A 13,507-nucleotide genomic window follows, 5' to 3' on the forward strand; every position below is an offset into this window, starting at 1 on the left:
ATATTTTTATAAATCATATCCAATTCACAACCACTTCAGAATGATGCTTGTGCTGCAGGTTTCTTGCCTCCACAACTTTTTGCAATGAACCAACTTGTGTTTACTGTGAGATCACATCGTAACTTAAAACTTGTTTTTTTTATTCTGAATTTTTCTCTTCTCTCTTGGGATTAAAGTCCTTTGAACTGTTAAACTAAACACATAAAACGCATCGGGCTCCACGTCTCGCTGTACGCTGCTCGCCGGTTTGTTATATTTTGTGCAAACTGCACCATTAAAACCCACCATGAATCTGTCCGGTGATTTAATTCTTCGTAAACCTTTGAATCAGGTTCCGACGCCTTTCGACACTTTCGAACCTTTGAGCGTCACTGATCACGACTTTTGTCAAACGAAACAAGAAATTACTTTATTTTGAGACATGGCCCCGAGCTTTAGCTTCAGCTGGCTTATTTTTATTTAATCTTCATTTATGCTGCTCATGTTCATGACTGAACATTTCAAACATCCTGCGCGTTGTGTTTTAACGTGACCAGTCTGTTCCCAGTCTGTTCCCAGTCAATGACAGAACAAAGTTTGGTGTCAGTATCTGATATTAAGCAGCGTGATATATCCTTAAAAATCAGCCTCCATTCTGACTTAAAGAGACGTTTCACAGCGACTCACCTGATGACGTCCTGCTCCTCAAAGGATGATCTCTCGCTCGCTCTCTGACAGGTAAATACTTCCCGTGGGAATAAGGTGGGCTGTGAAAGCGGTGGTGGTCGGCCCGATGACTGCGCTCTTAGTACAGCAGAAACAAAGAGGAAATAATTTAACAGTGAGGATACAACTCGGAACAAACCTATTCTTTGAGCTCAGTGTTTTGTACTTTTAACTCAGCTGGAAACAACATTAACATGTGTTTTAGTAACGGGTGCTTGCAGCTGTAGTCTACCTGGGAGTCGGCGGGGAGAATAAGACCTCCTGCGAGGTCTGCTGAGATAGGTTCCTCCTTCGTTGGAATAAGGACTCGGAGAGCGAGACTGGGACTGAGACATCGAGTCAAAAGGAGAATCATCTTTGGGTTCCGATGAGGCCTGGTTTCTGTAGTTTCTACGCCGGCTGAAAACATAAAGCAGGGTTTCAGGTGTAATCAGACAGATTTTCTGTAAGGGAGCCAAAACACATATTTTAAAATAAGAGCGTTTTCTCTTAGCATCATTGTTGCAATAACAGTGAGTTATCAACATTACAAGGACTTGCTAGACTGCAATACATCAAGTTGTTCCCCACATAGGTCATATTTGTTACGTCTACATTCAAGGTCTGCATGTAAATAATATTCTGTATTTATTCAACCCAAAAGACTCTGGCCTCGAGGCCCAGACCTGGTTTAAATGATGGTAATGACCGAAGAGAACGCGAGGGGCAAAATGTGAGTTTATCTATCAGGTCTCTCTTGTAAATGAGTCCTCGAGGCTCGATGAGACTAACCTGTATAAATAAAGGTTGAATGAATCTCAAGTATCACCATGATCACAAAGATAAACTGTAATACTGCACTTGTAAAATAACACGCAGCCCTGCTGTTGTCTTTAAGCATCTAAAGAACATGCTTGTAAAAGATCAAATACAAAGAATCAAAGGCTTTTGTTTTTATAAAGGTCATACGTTTCGATCTCTCCAACCTCAGATAAACACAAACACACGCCTCACTCGACACAAACTGAACCGGACGGTGAAAAACTAAATATTTCTTATTGCAGCTGTGAACAGGGGTGCCCAAATGGACTGCGGTCCAGATCCAAACCCACATGAAGTCTGATCTGAGCCCAGATATTCTTAAATTTTAATCAAAACATTTTACTTGAACAAATTTTCTTGCATTCATGGCGAGTTATGTTCAGATGCACAACGTTTCCAGGATTTAAGACGATAATGGAGTTTTGTTCCACTTCTTCAAACGCCGGTTCATTTAGATTTGCAGACATCGGTTTCTGCTCCGCTCTCTGAAGGTCTCACCGCAGCTTTTCAATCAGACCGCGGTTCTAAACTTTGCCTGGATCACTGCAGCGCCTTGATTCTACTCTTTTTCAGCTGTAGAGATGCTTCTGTGTTTGGAGTCGTTTTATTTTGCACCATGAGCAAGTTTGGTCCAAACTTCAGGGGTTGGACAGACCGCCTCACATTTGGCTCCTCTAGACGTTGACCAGTAGGAGTTTTTTCGGACAGAGGTCCATTTGAAATCAGGAGTTTTTGGTTTCCAGCCACAGACCTAAAACATGCATGTCAGGTTAATTGTAACTCTATAGTCACGTTCTGCTTTTTGTTTTTGATACACAGTGAGATGACCCACGTGCTGAAGTTTATCTGAGGTTTTTTTTTCCACGTCCATGTAATTACCAGTAGATAAAATTATATTTGTTGTTATTTTTCTCACAAATGTTTTATCTGCACCTTCAAATGTTTTGTTTGGGATAAGCCAATTTAAGAGAAGTGACCGCAAAAAGCTGAAACAACCAGAAGTCTAACTGACCTCGATAGCGCTGGTTTCCAGTCTGGGTACCTTCAAACACACAAACATCTGTTAGTTCACATACAGTGAGAAAAAAAAAGAAGTAATTTTTTTAATTATTAGCAAATTTGGTAAGGATTTATTTTAAACACACACTGGCTTCAAACATTACTTAAACCTCCATCACTTTATGTCACAGCCTGCAGCTACAATCCTTAAATATTTCCCCTCACTCTGCTCTCTGTGCGCTATAATGGCAACGCAAAATCTACATCTATCGATTGTACAGAACTGCATAAAATTCATATAAAGAAAAAGGCAAACTAATATTTTTTTAAACCATTTCCAGAAATTTTCAGACTTTTCGTAGCAAAATTTTGAATTTATCTCAGGCTCAGCCATTTCTCTTGACCTCTGCTGAGATTTCCTACATCTTGACTGGAGTCCACCTGGGCTAAATTAAACATTGGATTTCAAAACCCACCTTTCTATACACCTTATTTCTGGGGGCTCTGTATGTACTACTCTGTAGTTCCTGTATAATGATTATGGGTACAACTTCCTGTCAGACACAGGAAGTAGCAGTAAGCATTGGTTAACCATGGTAGCGGAGCACTTACCGCAGTTTGAAAGTAATTTACATTAATCAATGTTCATGCTCAATAATCCAAATAAAAAAAAAATCCAACAAGTTAAGTCAGGTCCTCTAGATGGTTGATTGTGGAATGAAGATGTTCACATCCTTGATAGAGAGGAAACCTGGTTTGAGAGAGGAGTGAAGGAGGCCATCTTTGTGAAAAGTACCTGTCCATCGTGAAACGGGGCGGAGCCTCTGTGTCCAACTGTCCCCCTCTTACAATGTTACTGCTAGAATCACTCAACCCTCTGTGAATAGCAAGCAGCCATCAGGGCACTAACGATCAGTCGTTAGGCTGATGGTCCTCCTTGATCAGGGGTGGGCAATTATTTTTTCCATGGGGCCACATGAGAAACAGCAGATATTGTGGAGGGCTGGCACCAATTACTTTTTCATTCAACCTTTATTTAGACAGGTAAATCCCATTGAGCCTCGAGGACTCATTTACAAGAGAGACCTGATTTCAACTGAACTCAATACTGCATAATATTAGTATTTCATTATTAAAAGCAGTACACTGTTTTAACAAGCTGGTAAGAGTATTTGTTATGATTAAGCAACAAAAAAGCGAGGTTTCCTTACAAAAAATGTCATTTATTCAATTAAATTTCCCAGTACAATGGTAAACTCTTAACATTTTTACCATTTGTGACGTTATATTAATGATCACTTTCAGTCACATTCACCCCAAAACTCATTTTGAGTTTTATATACTGCTGGAAAAAGTTCTTAGCTTTCTAAATATATCACAATATTGTCTTTGTATTCCAAATATTATGAAACATCATATAATAGTGATCGTCACTGAACTGTGATTTCGAGTCCCGGTTCTTTACGTGCCTACATTTGTAGTCTAAACATCTCATTTGGTGTTTATCGGTTCTTTTTTCTTGTTTAGTGAGAGAAGTTTAGTCTCTGTTGGGCTTTAACAGAAATGTTAAAGTCAGGTTCAAGGTCTGAGGTGGAGATGTGAAGCAAAGCTGACATCATCATTGAGAGAGGATCTATATCTGGATTTGGTTAACTTCATTTGTTTACATATGTATTTTGTAATTCCCCTTACGGGGGCCGGTGAGAGTCAACCAAAGGGCTGCATGTGGCCCTGGGGCCGTACAATGCCCAGGTCTGTCCTTGATCATGTGAACAGCTAGTTCTGGATGTCAACAACGAACTGGTTGATCCACCATGAGAAGGTGCTATTTATAAGACTTTGAGTTTGTTGCAGCTCCTCAGACTGAAGAAGTCCTTTGGATAAAAGACGAAACATTTAAACAAGAATCCGTCCAGAGGACCTGACTTTACTTCGTTAGACTTTTCTACCTGGATTACTGAGCAGAATCAGGATGTTTTACTGTTATGTGAAGTGCGTTTATTCTCGTAACACCCGTCTCTATATTTCCCGTTTTCTCTTGAAGGTGAATACATGCAGCAGGTTTAACAGCTTCAGCAGCACATCAACATGTCCTCACTTGACGCGCAGCACTCTGCAAGCCACCGTATGATCCACAGTGTTGATATGCTCCAGCCAGTCCTGAAGTAAAAACATCAAATGAAATAAAGAGGAGAGAAACGTCACAAACGGGGTCAACAGAAGAAACACCAGAGACGTGAATCTCGGCAGCGTGCATTTCCACTGAACTCGTGGCTTGGTTCATGTGATGTCTTCACATTTACGCCCCAGCCATCAGATATTACAACACGTTCCATCTCAAACTGGTATTTCTGTGTCTATTCAGTACATTTCTGTCGTTTGTTCGGTTGAGTCTTTGTCATCAGCACGAAATGGATCCAGGCAGAAACATCGTTCAGATGTTTTCCAAGTTTTTCATCGTGACATTACTCAACTCTCCTACCCTGAGAATTTTAATAAAAACCCTCTGAATTTTAAGGACACAGCTTCTAAAAAACAGTCAGAACTTCAAGATTTAATTTAAGGTTGGTTCTTTTCCCCATCAAAGTGATATAAATCCATGGATTGGACAATTTGTATCCTGAATAAAACTTGTAAAGATTGACAAAGGTTTTTTTTTTATTTTTCCCCCAATTAAATTTTTTCAAACTGTTTAAAAGAATTCAGAAAAATGTAAGAATAGTTGTGTTAGTAAAAACATCTAACAGGATTTTAGACTATAAAACCCTGAACAGAACAAGGACATGACTCAACTTTACTGAAAATGAAGGAATGGATGTAAGAAAAATGGTTCATGTTGGTGTTTTTCAGCAGTTCTGCACTAAAATATAAACCATGTGAATCAGTCTTGAAATATAATAGAAAATATTCTATTAAAACTTTTTTAACAGATACACCAGTTTTCAATAATAAGTGGTCATTACTGAGGAAAGAACCAGTTCATGTACCGTATTTTCTGTTGTATACGTCGCACCGCCCTATAAGTCGCATCAGTCCAAATACGTCTAATAAAGTGGAAAAATCTATAAATACATCACTTCCACGTCCACGTTACATCTATTATGCGTCACCGCTGACAGCTCAGAAATGTGGCCGGTGTTGTGCCAAAAATCTATTGGCGGCCGCGGGAGCGTGCACGGGAGGACTTTAACAAGAATTTAACAAGAACAACGCTTAAAAAAATATATTTGTTTGCTCGAAATTATAGAAAAAGTCTAACTTTTGTTTAATAAATGCACTTTGACGGTCAAATCAGCTGCATTTCAAAACCCGATTTGCGGAAGAGGGCACGCGCAGAGGGACGAATTGCTGTGCATTTCTTTGAAATTTAACAAGATAAACACCTAAAACAATTATTTGTTCGCTCGACATTATAGCAAAGGTGTGTCTCAGTTGAATTTTTACTTAATAAATTCACTTTAATGGTCAAATTAGCTGCATTTCACCAGGGCGGCAAAGCTAAATGGAGCTGATTTGACGGCTGCTTCAGGCGAGCTGGACAAAGGTGGCAGGCTATGGCAAGCCGATTGTGTCATTAATAGCCACTTTTACCTATACATGACACAACGGCATGCCATACAACTCGAGTGCCATCTAGCGGCTGAAAATGGTAGTGTTCAATATTTTCAGTCAGAATGAATGAAAACGGTCATATCTCAGCCAAAAATTGGTTTATAAATACGGGAAAACAAATACGTCGCAGGACATGTAACTTGTGCAAAAAGACGCGACTTACAGGGCGAAAAATACGGTAAACATTTACTAGTACATATTTATCCTACTTGGTTTTCAGAAACAGAAAAAGATTCATTGTTCCTGCAGTTGTCAAAGTGAATCGAGACATCAGGTCTCTATGGATGTTTTATTTACTGCGCATGTGCACACGCTTAACTCAAGGTTTAGACTCTCAGAGTTGATTGCACTTATTCTAATCAGCCTTTTTGAAACAAAAACTAACAACAAAAAAACAATTAAAGTTTTCCTACGTCAAATTAAGTTACCCGAGTTTCAACCTCCTTTCTGGAATAGCTCGAGTGTAATTTCCCTGTTGGAACATGTACAGAAAGTGCACGAACAGCATCTTCAGCTAGCTTCCTACAAGATGCAGGCGACTTTTCTATTATCAAAACGTAGAATAAAACTAAATGACTGATGCTGTTATTGAACCTTGTGGTATACTGTACAAGATTTGTTTTATTATTTAAAAAATATATATATTCCCAGGCTATAGTATAAATTAAAAAACAAAATGTTTACATACACTGTACAAAAGGAACCAAGTTTTTCCTCACCGTCTGACATTAAACCTTAAAACCGTGACCTTGTTTTAGGTCAGAATAACCAAAATTATGTCCATTTCTTAATAACTTGAATAATGAGAGATAATTTTTATAGAACTTTTGTGATTTTCTTTAAAGTCACCAGTTTATAAGATGACTTTACCTTTAAACAATTTTGAAAAGCCCAGATGATGTCATGGCTTTGGAAGCTTTTCATTGGTTAACTGACATCATTTGAGGTACATGGTGGCACAAACCTACTGCTTCTTTGTCCGACATCATCGGAAAAAACAAAATAAATCAAAGATATCAAGAAGAGAAATTTTGACCTTCATATCGTGACGCATGCTCATTAATCCAAGTAGAAAAATCTAAAAAAAGTAAAGTCACGTCCTCTGGGCAGATTCTTCTTGTTGAAACCTTTCATCTTTTTTTATCCAAAGGACTTCTTCAGTCTGAGGAGCTGCAACAAACTCAGTCTTATAAATAGCACCTTCTCATAGTGGATCAACCAATTTGTTGATGACATCCAGAACCATGATTAACGAGGACCATCAGCCTAACGACGGATCGTTAGTGCCCTGATGGCCGCTTGCTATTCTCTCAAACTATCGTTCCTCCTTTACTCCTCTCTCAAATCATTATTCCTCTCTATTAAGGATGTGAACATCTTCATCCCTGAAAGAGTGACTGCTGGCCTGCAGATGAGTGTAGACCACAGAGTCCAGACCTGATGAACAGGAGATGCACAGATGATCAACATCATCAGGCCAGGACTTTGTGGTCTACACTCATCTCCAGGCCAGAGGTCACTCTTTCAGGGATGAAGATGTTCACATACTTAAGAGAGGAATAATGGTTTGAGAGAGGAGAGAGGAGGCCATCTTTGTGGAGAAACCGTCCATCATTAAACGGGGCGGAGGCCTCAGTGTCCAACTGTCCCCCTCCTACTATGCTGTTATTGTTACTATCACTGAGCCCCCTGTGAATAGCAAGCGGCCATCAGGGCGCTAACGATCGGTCGTTAGGCTGATGGTCCTCCTTTATCATGTGAACAGCTGGTTCTGGATGTCAACAGCAAACTGGTTGATCCACTATGAGAAGGTGCTGTTTATAAGACTGAGTTTATTACAGCTTCTCAGACTGAAGAAGTCCTTTGGATAAAAAATTAAACGTTTCAACAAGAAGAATCCATCCAGAGGACCTGACTTTACTTTGTTAGTTTGAACTTCATAACCCTGGCACAATTTCTACATGCCTGTTAGGGGTGCACCGATTGCAGTTCTCTGGCCGATCACCGATCTCTAAAAAAGTCTGACCTGCCGATTCAGATTTTGTTTTATAAGAGACACCATCAGGTGATATAAGGTCACAATGCACCTTCAATTTTCTTATCTTATTTTATTGAAAAACATACCCTTGAACAATATCCTAGAAACAATAAAAACTTGTTTTAACTGGCAATGAGGCAGTGCTCTGAAATCTAAATGAAGTTTTGACAATTGTCGTTAAAACTACCAAAAAAAAAAAAAAAATCTGTAAAATTGGTTTTTCATGTAAGTATCGGCCGATCGCTGATCTCCCAAAATTAAGGAACTCGGGGCCGATAAATCGGTGCACACCTACTGAAGTTCCCAAAAGGTTTTACCCAAGTTATACAGTTTAAAGGTAATTTAACCAAATATTAAGAAAATGTTTTTTTTTAATAACTTTTCTAAGTTTACAAAGTAAAATAAACATTTGCTCTCTCGTTTTTCAGGCATTTAGTAAAGAGAAACCATTTTAGCAATCTAACCTTACCCAAGACAGTTAACATTTTAATGTCAGGCAGTGAGGATGAAAATGGTTGTGCCATTTAATACAGGGAGTGTAAACATCTGGTTTCATCTGCATAACAACAGAGAACATAGATTGAAAAAAGTGATGAACATTTGAATCACATTTTTAAAAATGCCTGGTGAAAAATCCTTAAAGTTAAGTCTTTGTTTCAGTACAAGCACATGATGGTACTCACCTTTTCCTGATCACAGTTTGTGTCGCACAAGGAGCAGGTATGTGGATACACTTTCGGAGGCACAGCATCAAAATCACTTATCATGGTCGGGGTCGGAGAGTTCTTGCTGCTGTCATGAGGTCTTGACTCAGACGAAGAAGACAGAGGTAGTTTTGAAGAACCTTCACTTCTTAGTTTAGATTCCAAGTATCTATAGTCTCTGTTTACATGATAAGATTTGGGTGAAGGTACAAATTTTCTCCCTGGTGGTGAGTGACTCCTGTGTTTGTCTCTGGTCATCCTGCGATAGTCCTCGTCTCGGTGCTTTTCTCTGCCCGTCCTGCGATAGTCCTCTTCATTTAGGCTCAGATCAATGTGCTCCAAAATCGGTCTTTTGTATTTCCCCATCTTTGGGGTTGCTGCAGATGAAGTTGCCGGGTACATCCTAGTTGTACTTGCATTAGAAAGCTGCTCTCTTTTGAAAGTCTTTCTGGTATCGCTGCCGTACTTCTGTTGACTGGCATGACCATAGTCAATAATTTTACCTGCAGTCTGTGTAACGGTCAGAATGCCGGGCACCTCTGAAGAGCGCCGAGACGGCCCGGCCCCATCATCGAGGTTATGAGAAAACATTGAGGAAGTGGAATCCATTTGTTTCTGCATGCCTGATTTCTTGATCTGGATGTTACGAAGTATAAACGGCAAAGTATCTGGAGTTAGCTGATCATCTGGGTAATGACTCAGCACCTCCAAGTCCTCGTTTGAAAGTCCAAAACTAGCCAAAATGCTTCCTGCACTCTCTGGTGTGTACAAGGTTTTACTATCACCCCCACCTCCAGCAGTATGCGACAGTTGGGTCCGGGGCAATGGTGAGTCATGTACAGGAGGTTTCCAGTTTGGTGCACCCGTTTGGCGTTTCTGGTTCTGCAGATGTGTTCCCTGGTGGCCAGCACTTGGTGGAAGGCTGGCAAACAGTTTGGCTGGAGGCTGATAGCTTGACCAGTTCACTCCTTGCTGAAGCCCAGACTGATTATCAGCAGGGAGAGGCATGGGTATGGATCCAAAGTCTCTCTGTTGGCTGATCCCAGAACCTGAGCCTTGGTGCTGATCCATTCTGCCCTGCATTCCAAGGACAGATCCCATCTCACCAGGAAGTTGGTTAGGATAGGGAAACTGGAAATCCATGGGCGGTTGGTTGTTCAGCTGTTGACTTGCAGGAGGTCGGGGAGCGTTTAGAAAAGGCTGCGACCTCTGCTGACGAGGGTGATACATTGCAGCAGATGACCCAGTCCAGTGACTGTAGAACTGGTTCTGTTGGTATGGATGTCTAACTCCTCAGCTGACACTTCCTGTATTGTCAAAAGACTCAGGAGAGCAAGGTGACGAGTCAACACAGCTGCAAGTTCACTTTGGTGAAAATGACCACTGACAACGACAGGCGCTAACGCGGCAATCTGCCGGAGAGCGATCGGAGTCAGAATGTAGAATTGAAAGAGTTGTAGTGCTGCCGCTGCATTCACTGGTCCACAAATGAAACTGGTGTCTCTGGTGAGTCCAAACAAAGGGAAGGAGCAAAGTGTGAATTATTATGTGTGCACACTGAAGCTGAGGTGGACAGCACAGATATACTTTTACAACAAGACCCCAGTTTTCATTTCAAAAGTAGCTTTCATACAGCAGCCAAAAGTGGCCCAAATCACACTTTTTTTTGCCTGTGAGACATAACAGATTTCTTATGACAATTCGAACGTGACAAATCAGATTTCCCCCCCCCAAAATACAACCCAGATCTTTTTCATCCATTATCTTTTACCCGCTTCTTCCATTTTGGGTCACAGGGGTCACTGGTGCCCATGTCCAGCAATTAGGGCTTTAACAGATTACTCGAGTAATCTACACATCGATTCCTAGGACATCTATCGAGTTGTTTAATTTCACATCGAGTATTCGTGGTGACGTCATTACGTTGCCGTTAACGTCATTGCGTCACGTGATCCGCACCAGGCGCAGGTTACAAAATGGATTCCTCCCAGCAGACAGATGGAGCGGAGCAGGCCCAGTCTTGGTAAACAGGTAGAAATGCATCAATAGTCTGGAAATATTTCACTAAAGATGAATCTTCTGGTTCAACTACAGTAAAGAGACAGAAAATGAATCAACTTCCTGACTGTTTGGAGCTCGTTGTGAACCGGTGTTACACCATATTCTGTGACCACCGTATATTGTGACCGTAGGGAGCGGAGTTGCATGCACTGTTGCAGGTCACAAAATATGGTGTAACACCGGGTCCAATGACCGAACCAGAACCAGCTTCCTCTGACCTTGTTTCACAAACAAAAAGCAAAAAATATTAATCTCTAAACCTATTAAAAACCTATAAACATATTAATCTGTAAAACTAAACCTAATGCGCACCGCTGCAGGATGGTCGACACACCACTGTTTTTAGTTTTGTTTTTGACGTGCTGCACGTTTCTTTCAATTTTGTAGCTTAATAATAAAAACTAATAGTTTAGTTTTTCCTGTGACTTATTTGCAGTATGATAAATGGCAGGAGCATAATATATGCTCTTAATGTTTTGTTGGTCTTTTTTGGTAAATAATGACCTTTTTTGCTGTTTTATTTATTTACCTTTGTATCTTTAGATACTATGATGTCATCAAGTACTAGAGTTCTACTCGAGTTTTAATATGTTAATGTCGAGTTTAAAAAGTATGTAGTCGTTCAACCCCTAGCATCCAGGGAGCAGTTTGGGAGTAGGTGTCTTTCTTAAGGATACTAGCGCATGGCGGGGAATCAATCCTGCAACTTTCCGGTCCAAAGTCAGCTACCCTGCCACTGCTCAAGTGCCACAGCCACCCCAATCATAAACCTTCGCCAAATCCACAAAACAGTTGCAAACTGCACAGTCAAACTTTCATGACCCCCTTTTGCAACACTGCAAGGATAAAGACCTGGTCCTCTGTATCATGGTCAGGACAAACGCCACACTACTTCTAATGAACTTGAGTTTCGACAATGGTGTAATATTATTCTAATCCTCAATAAAACTGAATAGACTTGTCAACATGACCGCCCCAAGTTCACTTATGGACCACCCATTACTTAAACATTGTATTTGTTATGGACAGCCACTGCCTAACACAAAAATCCCTCCTCTCCAGATGACTACGCCAATGCAAACATGCAATCTGATGTCACCCAGGAGAACAACAGAATCTCCAGATGAAAGCCTTTCCAGGACACCATCCTGAGACTCCAAGAAGGCTGGACTAGTATTTAGTACACAAGTACAAACAGTTGGTCACAAATAACAGCCCTGCAACTTGAAGCTGCAGAGACCAACCTTCTTGATACTTTGGGAGAATTCCAACAAAGAAGAGCTCAGCTGGGGGACGGGGTTGTGAGTATCCCCACTTTAGTCCAATGCTTCTCTCCCTAGGCAACTCCACAGTAGGAAAACAGACCATCACCTCTAAAGGAGTTGGGCTTTTAGAGCCCAAACAGTGTAAAGCCCCTTTTCCATAGCTCCTCTTCAGCACGACTCAACTCAGTTCGGTACGCCGTTTTCCACTAGCACTTTTTTGTGGAACCGGCACCTTTTTTGGTCCCATCTTCTATGTGGGACCAAGCAAGCCGAGCCGGCACCAAACCGTGACATCAGAACACTGTCAGTCACTGATTGGTCAGGGGGTGGAGTCACTAGAGGGGTTTGAGAATTATTCAAAACCCTCTATCAGCCATTTGCAATTATCGGTGTTCGAACTCGAGGAATGGCTGGACCCATTTAAAAGATTTATAAAACTGTAATGACAACACCGTGGTCTAATGCTGAAGTGCAGGCGTTCTTTGTGCTTGGTGGCTGACGACAAAATTCAGAGCGAGCTAGATGGAGCTCCGCCGGTCTCCCTGGTCCTCTCCACCGGAGCCCCCTCAGGCCGTGCAGGGTGTCATCTCCCCAGCTCCGCCGGTCATGGCAGAAGGTCCTCCGTGCTGCCGGCTCGGGGCTCTGGATCCAGAGCCTTGCCTGCTCTGCAAGCTCCGAGCTCCACTGATCACCGCGGAGGATCATATGAGCTGCTGACTCGCAGAAGGCCGTTGCCCTGACCCCGGCCTCGCCTGCTCATGAAGGCCGAACCTCGATCCCAGCAGACGAGCGGTGATTTTTAAAAACATTTTATGTATTAAAAAAAATCATGAGTTTTTTTTATCAGTGAAGATTAAAATAAATAAACAGTGCTGGCTTTAACATGAAATCCTGTTTTCACTTTAATGACTATTAAATAATCTGTTAAAGTTAACTCAGCTGAAAAATCACAAAAAGACAAAATTATTGGATATCTCAGGAATATTTCCCTCAAATATGTTTAAAGAAGAGCTACGGCCTTTAGTTCCAACTTTATTCTAACCCACAAATGTCAAATAACAAAACAAGAATTAAACTTTAAAGCAAAGCTAAAAAAATTAATATCTATGAACAAAAAACAAAAGCACATATCTAATTGAACAATAAAAGTAGACACAAGTGCAAATACATCAAATGACAAAGAAAAAGTATAAAATTTTAAATATAGATGTTTTTGTAGAATTTGGTCCATCAGAGATTTAATGGTGAACTAAAGTTCACTAAAAGTTCACTAACTATATATGTATATATATATATATATATATATATATATATATATATAT

The 13,507-nt window shown here is 40.7% G+C and overlaps 1 protein-coding gene across 1 annotated transcript in view; it reads right to left on the minus strand.

The window, feature by feature from the left end:
- si:ch211-89o9.4 (uncharacterized protein LOC566247 homolog) overlaps nt 1–13,507 on the minus strand; it is a 54,893-nt gene that overhangs the window by 17,552 nt on the left and 23,834 nt on the right. The window contains 6 exon segments of the mRNA XM_037690432.1: nt 667–783; nt 938–1,104; nt 2,519–2,548; nt 4,604–4,665; nt 8,839–10,100; nt 10,103–10,372. Coding sequence (XP_037546360.1) covers nt 667–783; nt 938–1,104; nt 2,519–2,548; nt 4,604–4,665; nt 8,839–10,100; nt 10,103–10,372 — 1,908 coding nt within the window.

Source organism: Nematolebias whitei, chromosome 16, assembly GCF_014905685.2.
Source record: "Nematolebias whitei isolate Nwh7 chromosome 16, NemWhi1, whole genome shotgun sequence".
Classification (NCBI taxonomy): domain Eukaryota; kingdom Metazoa; phylum Chordata; class Actinopteri; order Cyprinodontiformes; family Rivulidae; genus Nematolebias; species Nematolebias whitei.